This window comes from Ctenopharyngodon idella, chromosome 9 (genome assembly GCF_019924925.1).
Source record: "Ctenopharyngodon idella isolate HZGC_01 chromosome 9, HZGC01, whole genome shotgun sequence".
Classification (NCBI taxonomy): Eukaryota; Metazoa; Chordata; class Actinopteri; order Cypriniformes; family Xenocyprididae; genus Ctenopharyngodon; species Ctenopharyngodon idella.
In genome coordinates, this window is record NC_067228.1 from 15,383,291 (window position 1) to 15,397,504 (window position 14,214).

The 14,214-nt window shown below is 37.0% G+C and overlaps 1 protein-coding gene across 2 annotated transcripts in view; it reads left to right on the top strand.

Moving 5' to 3' along the window:
* adcy5 (adenylate cyclase 5) overlaps window positions 1-14,214 on the top strand; it is an 88,015-nt gene that overhangs the window by 39,114 nt on the left and 34,687 nt on the right. For both annotated transcript variants that reach the window (XM_051906330.1, XM_051906331.1), the window contains exon 2: window positions 13,109-13,258. In XM_051906330.1, coding sequence (XP_051762290.1) covers window positions 13,109-13,258 — 150 coding nt within the window. The remainder of the gene's footprint in view (window positions 1-13,108; window positions 13,259-14,214) is intronic.

Genomic DNA, 14,214 nt, shown 5'->3' on the forward strand with positions numbered 1-14,214 from the left:
AAGCAACGGCATATTTATTTATTGATTAATCATGATTTTCTCTGTGAAAATGTACACAGATTTCACGTACAAATGAGTGCATGCATACAGTTGGTGAATGAAACCCATTGTCTTTGATTACTTTTGTAAAATTTTAAAGGTGTAGTTCCCCCAAAAATGATGTTTCAAATCTGTATGACTTTCTTCTGAGGAAAATAAACAAAGATGTTTTGAGAAATGTTAGTAACTAAACCATTTTGACTTCTATCGTATGGACAAAAACCCATGAGACATTTCTCAAAATATCTTAAGTTCCAGAGAAGAAAGAGAGATCATTACAAATCACATTGTACTACATGGATCTAATAAACTTGGGTACGACATGTATGTAGGCTATACGATGATGATGACAACTATTGAATCGTAGGCTATGACGCAAGTTAGCATAGAAGAATTAAACGTGATCAGCATGCAGTACTAGTGGTAAACAAATAGTGCAAGATGAATCGCACTTTGGCAATTGTGGTTTTTATGTGCATTGAAAAAAAGAGGAGGAAGCAAAAGATGAGAGTATGTATGTGGTCATGGCTAGCGAAAATAGCCAATTTTGCAAATGGAGCTTGAGGTAAGTAGTTTTAAGTTTTAGCACATGTCGCGTTGATCAATACGCCATTTCATGATGCATTTTTATTGGTTAGTCAGTAGACGTGGGTCGTAGCAGCACTGCGAGATGATCAAGCTAAATTTTTGACACTGTCAGAAAATTATCATAGACTATCTTTGGTCATATCTTTGGACGTTTTTGAACCTCTCACTTAATGATGTAGGACCACCATTTAAGAGCCACAGCCACAGAAATCGCCACGATTGGTCATTTTTCATCTGGGAAATTTCAAAATCGTACAATGTGTACTAGGCATTAGGCTGTAGGCACCAAGACTGACTAGTTAAAGTGTTTCAAACTAAATCTTTGAAATTTGTGGTCAGTCAGTTTCAACAAGTAGGGTGGGTAATGGGATACGGCCTTTGACCCATTCATAATATTACATTTCTGAGTGGTGACCCATAGCCAAGTTTTGCTTGATATTCTCTGTTGATGTATGGAATACAGTTACAGCAAACAATGACTAAATCCATCCACTAGAGAGAAGCATCCTTTCCATTTTTATCACCTTTGCTTCTCTACAAAGATAAGGGAGAGGTTCCCAAGAGCCTCAGTGCTCTGTTTTATAAGATGTGTCCTTGGAAATCTTCCAGCTTCTTTCTCCCAGTGAATGTATGATTTCCTTGGTGAAGTTTTCTGTATGCAAGATTCATAAGTGTCCGATAAGCTAGTACTGTATGCTTGATCAAGGTTATATTTTGGCAGTGGACTGAAGCTGCCTTTAGATTAGAGCAGCGCGATTCTGGATAAATTTAGAATCACGATAAAGATCACAGTTCTCCCACAATTCTGAATGGACAACTAAACAAAATATGTCATTCACTAGAGGTTCTGACAAAATGTTAATTGCTGTAGTCTATTTAAAAATGTTTAATTGATTTTAATGAATTATTTTAAAAAGTTGATTAAATGAATGATTCAATGACTGTTCCGCTGTGATCATACTTGTCAAAGATTTAATAAACAGCCGAATCATTGCCATTATAGGAATAAGATCTTGTGGATGTTTGAATCGAGATTGTGAATGTGATCTTTTAACGATTAATCGTGCAGCTTTACTTTAGATGTAATATCTCCTACAAATTGCCTACTTGTATTATTAAACAACATATTTTGATGTCAACTTGATGGACACTACCATTCAAAAGTTTGGGGTCAGTAAAAGAAAAAAGAAAGTAATACTTTTATTCATTTTATTAAATTTATGATTTCTATTTCACATAATTCTGCTACATTTACATTTTCTATTCATCAAAGAACTCTTAAAAAATGTTTCCACAAAGATATTAAGCAACAAAACTGTTAACATTGATAACAGTAAGAAATGTTTGAGCACCAAATGAATATATTAAAATGATTTATTTATTTTATTTTATTTTTTTTATTTTTTTTGAAGGATCATGTGACACTGAAGACTGGAGTAATGGCTACTGCAAATTCAGCTTTGCCATCACATGAATAAATTACATTTAAAAATATTATAAAATAGAAAATTTATTTTAAATTGTTATTTCACACTATTATTATTTTTAATGTGTACACACAAAAAATGTCATTCTTCAGCAGTTCTTTGGGGTGGTTGAGGTGCTATACAGCACTGCTACCATATAAAGAACCTGTTAAGCCCCTGTATAGTTCGTTAAAGGTTCTGTAACTCTCTCTTAGTTTAGTTGGGAAAAGGATTAAAAACGACATAAAATACAGTGTATTTCCTGAAGATAACGTAGTTCTCAACCTTTTTGCCCCCAAGGTCACCCATAAGGAAATATTCCAGGGCCCCCACACAAGACTTTTTGACCTCAGAAAAGCATCAAAGTCATTCAAAACAGCTTTTGCCATTGTAGTAAATTCCCATTCATAGCAAACATATGAAAGTGGAGTAACATATCTAAAGTTTAAAGAGGAGAATGGGGTGGTGGTGGGATGCAACAACACAGTTCGGATACTGAGAGCTGTCAGCTGTAGTTTAAATTATGTGGAAAGAGGAATACAGTTGGAGGATGAGAGAAAGCTAAGACATGGTGATTGGCTGTAGTCTTTGAATGAATGTCAACTTATAAAAGGCTCGACTGTAGGAGGTGTTTGTGAAGTCATTTATATACCGAAATTGTCACAAACGTCAATAAAAAGCCTATATTCATATATTAACTCCTTTGTGTTAATTATATAGTCAAATAATTAGGCTATATCTTGATGTTTTGTGATTGAAGGATTCTATAAGTAAAGTTTTCGATCAACTCTTATGGTTCTACAAAGCACCCTTTGACAAAGGTGCTGTGTAGCACCTTTAAAGATCGGTTCCCCTATGATTACAAGCCATTGAACCACTTTTATTGCAATTTAGCACCATTTTCATTTAGTGTATTTTTTTGTCAAATAAATGCCACCGTGGTGAGCATGAAAGACTTTCAAAAACATAAAAAAATCTCATCTATACCACAAACTTTTTAACTGTAATCTGCACAAACTGTCAAAAGCACTTGATATTGTTCTACGCATAAACCGTATACAATTATGATGATTCTGACTTTATTTTACATCTACGCGGTATGGCACTGATTGGGTGATATACCTAATTTTCATGTATTAACATTTGTCTCTTGCTTACTTCTGAATGATGTGGATGGAAATTGGATTTAAGAGCCTCACTATTGTGACATCAAAGGGCTGCCAAAGCCCAGAGCCACATGTGGCTGGTGTTTGCTGTGGCTATATTTGGAGATGTGTATGCTTTATTTGTTTTGATGTGGAGGATGAAAAATTTAAAATGCTTTCTATTCTCTCTCTCTCTCTCTCTCTCTCTCTCTCTCTCTCTCTCTCTCTCTCTCTCTCTCTCTCTCTCTCTCTCTCTCTCTCTCTCTCTCTCTCTCTCTCTCTCTTTCTTTTGCCAATAGGCCTAGTGGTCCTCTTCAAAGGTGTGACTCAGAATGTGACATTTAGGACCCTTTCAAAATCAGACCTGTATGGATCACACCAGTGTTACTGTGAGAGCACTCTGAAGGTTTCTGTGCTGAATTCACAGGCAGTAGTGTCCTTCAAAAAGACATGGACATTTCTCGGGTGTATTGTCATCTTTAATGTTTTACCGAAACCTCTTTTTACATGATCAGTATAAAGCCCTGTAGGCAGATAACTGTGTTTTAGAGCTGACTCTAGGGATTTCAGCTCTCTACTGTCATGACCTTTCTATTGTGTGAGGTCACATGAGCTTCATCCAATGAAAAAGGGAACACAAGGCAGAGTTCAAAAGACATTTCCTGGAAGAGGGCGAAATGGTGACAAAGTGTGACACATATTCTTTTTAATGACAAAGGTTTGCTCTTCATATAGTCACAGATTCTTTATATACAGTACATACTTCATGTATGATGAATGTATAATTCTTTTTGGCATTGTTGGGGAACAAATTTGAAACTGAAAAGACTATTCAAAGATCATGCAGTTAACACTACTAACAAAAAGTAGGTAACTACATTGATGCAATTTAAACTAGAGGTCGACCGATATTGGATTTTACAGATACTGATAAATAGGTTGGCACATACTTGCCAATAACCGATTAACCAGCCGATAGTTTTTAAAATGGATACTGGATAAAAAAAATGATGATAATAAAAATGTTAAAAATTCAAAAAAAGAAAAAAAGAAAAAAGAAAACTAAGTAAAACAGTGTTGAACTTTTTTTAAATAAATACTGAACCATGAAAATATGTTAAATGAAATAAATCTAATATGAATACATTAATTATATGAATAAATATTGAAGTAAACAAACTGTCGGCTGCATGAACTTATTTGCTTTCACACGTCGCTTTATGCAACTTCGCTGGATAATAAAAGCATAAAAGTGACCAGCTGAATATACACTAGTGCAAATAGATGAAAACAACCGTGACATTAAACATTTGGGTCGGATTTGCGTGCATTTTGTCACATTGTTTAAAAAGTTTGAGGTGAGCCTGATCGCAAACTTAGGGTAGCCTAGTCCTGCTGTTCTTTCTCTGCTAATGCAGCATCTAGTCAGCAAATTAATTACTTTATAATGATATGACAGCATGTACTGTAGTGTATTGTGTTCATACCATTTCGCAGCCTCACGTGTCAAAGTAAACAACAGCGCAGTGTTAGTATATATTTGACCTCTAGAGGCCGCTATTCTACTGTATGATTACGAGCAGACCCTTTTCAGCTACTCCAGTCTCCTAATATAGCTCTTGCAACGGACGCAACCTAATAAAAAAAATCGGCAAGGTTTTTTACCAATAACCGATTGTTCTACCAGTCAACTATCGGTGCCGATTAATCGGCAAAACCGATAAATTGGTCAACCTCTAATTTAAACTATCAGTTTATCATTTTTTTATTTTAAGGACCATATTTATCTGAAAAACATTGAGGGATATTACATTTACAGTAAATACAATGCATACATTTAGACTACACAATAATGATCAATTTAAGCAGCAACGATTAAATAATTATTTTGCTACAAAAAAAGACACAGGAGCGTGAATCAATTGGTGATTTTTTTTTTTTTTTTTTTTTTTTTTTTCAGTGAATTTTGATCAGTCAAAAGTTTGGGGTTTTTAATGAATGAAGTTTCTTACTGTATGCTCACCAAGGCTGCATTTATTTGACAAAAAATACAATAAAAAACTGTAATATTGTGAAATATTATTACAATTAAAAATAACTTTTCTATTTTAATAATTTAAAATGTAATTTATTCCTGTGATGGCAAATTTAAATTTAGCAGTCATTACTCCAGTCTTCAGTGTCACATGATCCTTCAGAAATCATTCTAATGCTGATTTGGTGCTCAAGAAACATTTCTTATTATCAATGTTGCTGCTTAATATTTTTTGTGGAAACTGTGATTTTTTGTCTGGATTCTTTGATGAATAGAAAGCTCAAAAGAACAGATTTTATTTCAAATAGAAGTCTTTTGTAACATTGTAAACGACAGTTTTGATCAATTATGAATGTGTCCTTCTGAATAAAAGAATCGATTTATTAAATAAAGAAATCTTAACTGAACTCAAACTTTTGAATGGTAGTAGTCTGAAAAGAGCTTGTAGTTAGTAGCATTACTATTTTTAGATGGTTTATCGCCAGCACTTCTGATAAGATAATTCATTGCCTTAAACTGCTAAAATCCTTTAGTCAAATGAGATGTAGCCTTGCTTTTGAACCGATACAGATAGCAGAACTATCAGAAAGAGGTGGGGAGAGGGGAAGACGGGGGACTCGCTTGCGGACAAATATTGACTTTTGGCACATTTTGCTTGGTGGGATTTTTATGGTGCCGCCAGCAATCATTAATCTCTCTGAAATAATGTTTTGCTGTGCGCTGCCTGTTCCCTAGTTACAGTTCATGCCGTCTGAGGCAGTACGCTTCTGTGAACACAGTCAGACAGCTCAGCCAGCCATGCCTCTCCAACGGCCGCATGGAACAGGGATGACAGCTCCATCCCTGCTTTTGCTCCCACATGATTGACGACTATATTGCATAGAAAATGAGTTGTTGACTGTGTTTTATTGTTCAGGTTGCGCTCTTTATAAACGCACTGCGCCCGTTGTCTGTTATTAAATCCATATTCATCAAAGATGCATGAGGACCTTCTCCTGGCACAGCAGTATGTTGACTATAATATGTGGACTTTAGAGAACATGTATTTGAGGCCAGTATTCTCAACTAACCCGACTTCATGAAAAATATTGAAACACATTTAAATAAGCTCAGTTAACACATTTACTTTGGCAGCCCTAAAATATTGACAGTCATAGACTGTCATAGAAAACAAACTGTTGGACAAAATGAAAATAAATGAGAAAAGATAGAACAAGAATACAGCACATCCTTTTCAAATTTTGCAGTTATACATTAGGCTTGTGAAGCTAGACACATTACATTCTTGTATTTGCATATAGCATGTTTCAGGCCTTGAAGCATTAAATGTGTTTGAACAATATGCAAGTGCTACAACCAGCCATCTCTTCATTATCACCTTTCTTTTTTTTTTTTTTTCTTTTTTTTTAGAGTTTGTCTAGCTCAGAGCTGCCAGAACTCTCTATTAGGTGTGTTGGACCTCAAGGTTCAGCTTGCAGCTCATACTTTACCATTACCATTGTTCACCTTGCTGGAACAATGCATAGTGGAACATCCATTACACAGACTGTGTTCATATGAGGATTCATGCTGTTAAGCTTCAGTGTCCTATTATGTGCATGAGATTGCTCTGAGTAAGGATCATATATGACTCTATTCTGATGAGTAATTCAAATGCTTAGAGTGTGTTTTGTGCTATAGTTTAATATATACAATAGTTTAAATTACTATGTGAGCACAGTATTATTTATTCATATTGATATGCACCAGTTTAATAATACAGTATTACATATTTAGTAGGGGTGTAACGGTACACAAACATGACGGTTCGGTACGTACCTTGTATTATATTTAAGATGTCATTTAAAAAATTTGACTGATAATTGGCTGACTTTTTGTACACACTGTAAAAAATCAAAAGTTGAGGAAGCTAATAACATTGGGAATTGGAAATTAGTGATGTCTGGGGTGGGGTGTTAAAGGTCCACTGAAGAGTGTTGGAACGCACAGCATTATTCAATATGTTGACGTAATTTTAACTGAAACAGGAAGACAGGGCGATATATCGAACAGCCCCGCCCCTTTTTTTAAATAGCCAATAGCGTTTTGTTTATGTTACAGCTCGCCAGAGCCATTAGACTCAGTAAAACCTCTGTTTCCTTCTAATCTCTAACCGTTTTCTCCTCCTAATCTCTTCTAAGTCGCTTATATACAGCATTCTGTGCAGAATTCAAATGGGTCCGATACCTTTTGTGGTCTGTGCCGTCTCGAGCATATGATCCACTCTGTGTTCTCGTGTCTCTGGACCGGAGCAGACTGCTCGCGTTGCGGCGGTTCATGTGACACACGAAAACAGACTTCATTTGCGTCAAAGGAAAGCATATTTACACTGTCTGAATCATTCTATTCAAACCTATTCTCTATATAGTGCACTATATGCCATTCACCATGTAGAAACTAGTAAATCTGTGAGCAAATGACCGATTTCAGCCGAGGCTTCAGCATCTGTAAGAGTGTAGGAGGAGGCGGGACTTCAGATTCTAGAGAGCATTTGATTGGACCAAAGATTTGATGAGAAACTGAAGTGTGATGTCATGTCATGAAAATCCGTGATCCATTTTAGCAGAAGTGAGAGACTGTAAGTTTTGAATGCTTATATCTCCTATATGCAAATTTTGTCATTGTTTTGGAACACACCAGCTTATTCATAACCTTAAGGCTAACATAATCATAATAAAAGCTAAAAAACTTAAATTTTGATTTCAGGGGGACTTTAAGAATTGTGCTATAATAACACCTACAAATGCAACTCATTACATATGTTACCTGCAATGTGTGAAATACGGCATTGTATAGAATGCCTAGGGAATATATAGAATGCCTGAAGTTTGTACGCAAAGTATGAAATGGTTATATTTCACACATTTCCTAGGCATTCTATACAATGCCAAAGGGCCAGCTGGCTTGTCATTCTATACAATACCTAGGTAATGTATAGAATGTCCAGGGAAAAGTATGCAACATAATCACAAAAACAAGACATTTCATACTTTCCCTACCAACTTCACGCATTCTATATATTCCTTAAGCATTCTATACAATACCTGCTTTTCACACATTGCCGGTAACATATACACTACATAAAACTTTGAAAGAGACAGACGTATATATGTTTGTGCAAGATGTTTTATTTAATATAATGTTTTACGATTTACAGACATGTCATGACATGTCATCTGTCTTTTTTGGTGGGATGGACATTGTTAAATTAGACCTTATTTATTGCATCACAATTTGTTAATAATTTACTATGAACTACGTAATTTTATTATTTGTTTATTATTCATGCAGCAGTATTTATTACTGTTATATTTTTCATTAATAAGTATTGCTATATGGATAAGAAATAAGAACTTTGTCTGTGCTCTTATGTATGTTTTTAGCATGAATTTGTGAAAGGTTAACTACTAAACTGAATGAAAATATGAAATAGCAGAGACTTTTTCATGGCCAGTGTTTGCATATTTGGCAATTCTGTAACCTACTTGTTCTACTGATCTGTGTACTAGTGTTATTATGCTACAGCCACAAAACCACGCCGAACGCTGTGAGTGTGTGTTATAAATCAGGAATGGTGAGAGAACATTGTGCTTGGTACATTGTTTATCTTCAAACCAAATTTAGGTCTTCAGCCGACAAAGTTTAAATCCCGTCTGACTAGCTTCCCATAATGTTTATGCATTAAGTCAGCAGAGTAGGCAGTCTTTTGTGGCTGTACAAACACATTTAACGTCTACACTACGAAAGCAATCCGGTCGAATGTGTTTTCGACTACCTCTGGAAGTGGTCGAAAGTGGACAGGCTTAAAACATTTAAGACCCCGTTTACACCTGTATTTAGTGTCGTCCACTTGTGATTTGATCGACCAAAATGCATCTTAAAAGAACAATATGTAATTTTCACCACTAGAGGTCACTTATTCAAAACAAAGGCTTGATGATGCGTGAATGAGCGTGGAATCATGGGAGTTGTCGTCTTCACCTCCATAGCCAATGGAAAGGAATCCGACGGACTTGGGCAGAAATCCATGTTCATGGATAAGCTAATGTATTAAAGTGTTATTAATGATATGATGGTACGAAGCAGGATGAGTCAAGAGCCGTGGTTCACTTGGAGACTTGTTGCACTTTGCAGTAATCTAGATCAATATTAGTAAAACTGGACATCGAAGGTAGCGTGGATATGACGTCATTGACAGGCGACGCAATGACACGGTCCATGTCCTGGTTAAAATGACTGATTTCTCTGGATATAAACATTCTTGGAAACATTTGGTATAATGTAAGTACACAAGTCAACAAAATATATAACATTGTTCTAGTGGTTTTTGCATATTTGAATCTAAAAATATTACATATTGTGCCTTTAATACCAGGTGTAAACAGGGCCTAAGTAAAACATAATCAAAACATGTATTATATCATCATTTTAGTATTTTGAGCCTTTACTTGTTATCTTGTACACACTGCTCTGCATGACCACTATTTCAGATTCCTGGCTAAGACAGCAGCCAGCTGTTCCAATTCATAGGGTTTGCATCTGGCATCGGCGGTTTTGCTGTACTGGCTGGACTTGACAGTGAGTGAGTGATTGGCTTCCCAGAGGACCCATGACTGACCCATCCTCCCGCTGCTCTGCTCATTATGAATATGTCCAACAAATGCAGAATATGGCTACATCTGTCAAGGTGGCAGTTTGCATTAGTACTCATCGTGAATAACACATGAGATGAAGCACAAAAGGCTAATTTGAGAAGCGTGATGTATACATTAATCCATTAAAAACAAAAGAGTTCCTACTATATTTATTCCCACTCTGATAGCCCCGCATTCCTACGTCCGAGAAGCGCTATTATGCATCCCTTCCTACCCGGTGACAGAGGGATTCCGCCTTCCTAACCTCCGAATAAGGACATTACGGAACATGAAAAGGGAGTGTATTAATAGAGAGGATTAATGCTTAGGAATATTTGCATTGCAGTCTGTCTACTGTATGTGTTGCAGTGACACTGGTGAAGTTAATGCACCACAGGCCCAAAGCTCCAGCACTCAATGCAGCAGACACACAACACTTTCAACTTTTTGTGTCTGTGTTCATGTTTCATTAAATGTCACTAGTGTTTTCATAAAAAGCAGAAGCATTTTAAAGCTTTCTCTGATAATGTCATGCTCACCTTGCCATGCACAGCAAAAGTGTTTAGCTAATACACGCCTTTTTTTTTTTTTTTTGATTGTTATTTAGACCTATTATGCCCCATTTTACAAGATGTAAAATAAGTCTCTGTTGTCCCCAGAGTGTGTATGTGAAATTTTAGCTCAAAATACCCAACAGATAATTTTTTATAGCATGTTAACACTTTTGTGGTTAACCAAAAACACGTCGTTTCAGTGTGTGCCCTTTAAATGCAAATGAGCAGCTGCACTCTGCCTAAGAGGGCGGAGCTTCACGAGCTGATTCTCCGGTGACAGGATTCATTCAGGACACCCTATAATGTCAGAAACTGCAAATATATGAAAAGGAAAAGGTATAGTTTAGTTTAATTACGGTTATAACTTATATTGTCTTCTTGTTTTATCCACTATATTAGTACAAGCCTGTTGTACTGTCCGAATGATGGCCAAAACTTTACAGATGAGTTTTATGATGTTTATTGTACTTCACACAAAATATGAAGCATCTGTTTTTACTCTAGAAAATCACTGTAAGAGCTTAATAAAACACAGTGCAAGTGTGCATTGAAATATTATCCATAAACTCTCTTTCCCTTGTATTATTATCAACATATATAGCGAAGTACACAGAAACACTCGTTACAACTAACAGTAAACAAATATATAAAGACCTTATTCCTTTTCTGGTGGTGCTTAATAAACTGGTAAACGTTATATCCGTAAATCAACTCCGATGAACTGTAATAAAGTGCTCTCAACTTCATTACTGCCGTATCCAGTATCACTCTGGAGACTGTAAGCTGGATCACGAACAGTAGTTTATATATCCTTGAGTAGCACATTTTTAGCACAACCTCTGTTTTGTATTGTCCCTTTGTATTGACATTCGTTCACAAAGCAGTCCGGTGTGTGATATGATTCGCGCAGACATAAACGAATTTTGGTAGAGTTGAGGGAGCATTTTCTTGGAAATCAAAATTAATCCACCTTGTCTTCAGCAGCTCAGATTTGGATTAATCCATCCAGCTACAAAACACTTAAAACGTTTGGGAGACATTCTCATCAGTGCAGCAATGGCGGACTGTGTACAACTTGCTGTGAACTCGCTCAGGGTGGTTCTATGTTAAAACGGCAGTGTCTGTCAACATTCGAGGGTGGGGCCTGTGGCTAATGTGACGACACATTGCCAGGGATCTGGAAACGGCTTGTTCTGAGACACTGCTTATGATTTATGGGATTAAAAAAAAAAAAAGGAGTGGTTGGATTTTTATCATTATAGGGTGGTTGTTTACACAAACTGCCAACACACATTTATGTCCAAACACCATGCAAAAGTGAATTTTGCATAATAGGTCCCCTTTAAAGACAAAATAAACCAAAAGAAAAGCAAAGTTATGTTAACACAGTCCATATTAGGGTGAAGCGTTTGGTGCGGCTGTGTTTTGGACCCTGAGGTCATGGCAGAGATATGTCCACTGAAGTTCAGTCCAGCTCAAGCAAAGATATTATGGGAATGCGTCTCGCTGCCCCTGATACCAGTGTTTGAAAGGAGTAAAGACGCCCTGTTCCTGACCCCGCTTGTGGATGAGAGGGAGGGAGGGCCTTTTTAACCCAGATAAATTGAAAATCCTTGACACTGAACAGCTTCAGGTTGTTTGGCTAGTCTTTATCATATGCTCTATTTTAAGTTTGCAGACTTCCTGGGTTTGCTTTCTCTTAACCACAACTCATCTTGGACATCGCAATGTAAAAGTCAAATAAGGTGTTTGTGTGTGCATACTGTATGTTTGTTTTGAAACTTTTCCGGTTTACAATTCCCAATTAATTCCTTGGTAGCAAGGCTGTACCCACATGTTCATCATTGGAGTAACCAAATGTAATAGCTCAAGAACAAACCATTGGAAAAATAATACTGATGAGCCACTAATCTCAAATTTGTGCCCTCTCAGTGTCTACTGTGGTTATGGGGCCTGCTTGGTAGTGAACCCCAGAGATTCACTATAGCAGCGACACTTGTTTAAAACAATTATATATTAGCTATTTTAATAAGTATGGGTTAAAACTATATGAAACATCAGCACACTCTGTAATATATCATAAAACTAGTTTGGCAGAAATGTATTAGTTTGAAACTCCCAGAATGCCAAGACTTACACAACAGATTACATTCAGTAAATCACAGATAAACTACTCCAGATGATTGTCAACTTAGTCTAATGAAAGTGCTCTGAGGTGAACATAGAGAAAATAAATACATAAATAAAACACAAATGTCATTATTTTTTATTAAAATCACATGCACAGTAAAAGGATAGTTCAACCAAAAATGAAAATTCTGCCTGTATAACTTTCTTTCTTCTGTGAAACACAAAAGAAGATATTTTGAATAATGTCACTGTATTTACTTATATATTTTTTGGTCAATAAAATTAAAGTCATTTGGGTCTAATCTTGTTTGGACTTCAAAATATCTTTTGATGACAGAATTTTCGTTTTTAGGTGAAATATCCCTTTAAGGTGTCAACACATATCATCAATATCAATATTTAGATCTCTTAAGTATAAAGAGCTCTGTTGTCACGTTTCATATTGCTTGATGTTGTATTTTGCTTTCTTTCTTCACAGCTCGTGTCCAATGTCCTGATCTTCTCCTGCACTAATATAGTTGGTGTATGCACACACTACCCAGCAGAAGGCTCACAGAGACAAGCCTTCCAGGAGACCAGAGAATGTATTCAAGCTCGTCTGCACTCTCAAAGAGAAAACCAGCAACAGGTAAGAGACCAACAGAAATCAAGCGGACTCCTGTGGCTGCAGAGCATGTTTTAACTTCTTGTGTCATTCTATGTGTCTGAAAGACTTCATGCTCAGCATGATGATTTTCTAGGCACAGTTATATACACTACTGTTCAAAAGTCTGGGGTCAGTGATCGAATAAATGCAGTGTTGGTGAGCATGAGAGACTTTTTTGGTAAACATTAATAATCTTGCCGACCGCAAATTTTTGAACGGTAGTACAGACAGACAGACAGAGAGACAGACAGACAGTCGGTGCGTTGCAGTTTGTTGCGTATGGGGCGCCCATGCTGACCCCTGTCCAACAGTGGGCACATAAGCATCAGAACTGGACCACGGAGCAATGGAAGAAGGTGACCTGGTCTGATGAATCACATTTTCTTTTACATCACATGGATGGCGGTGTGCGTGTGCATTGCTTACCTTTGGAACACATGGCACCAGGATGCACTATAGGAAGAAGGCAAGCCGGCGGAGGCAGTGTGATGCTTTGGGCAATGTTCTGCTGGGAAACTTTGGGTCCTGCCATCCATCCACCACCTACCTAAGCATTGTTGCAGACCATGTACACCCTTTCACGGACACAGTATTCCCTGGTGGCTGTGGCCTCTTTCAGCAGGATAATGCGCCCTGCCACAAAGCAAAAATGGTTCAGGAATAGTTTGAGGAGCACAACTGTGAGTTTGAGGTGTTGATTTGGCCTCCAGATCCCCCAGATCTCAATCCAATCAAGCATCTGTGGGATGTGCTGAACAAACAAGTCCAATCCATGGAGGCCCCACCTCACAACTTACAGAACTTAAAGGATCTGCTGTTAACATCTTGGTCCCAGATGCCACAGCACACCTTCAGGGGTCTAGTGGAGTCCATGCCTCGACGGGTCAGGGCTGTTTTGGCAGCAAAACTGGGGGACCAACACAATATTAGGAAGGCGG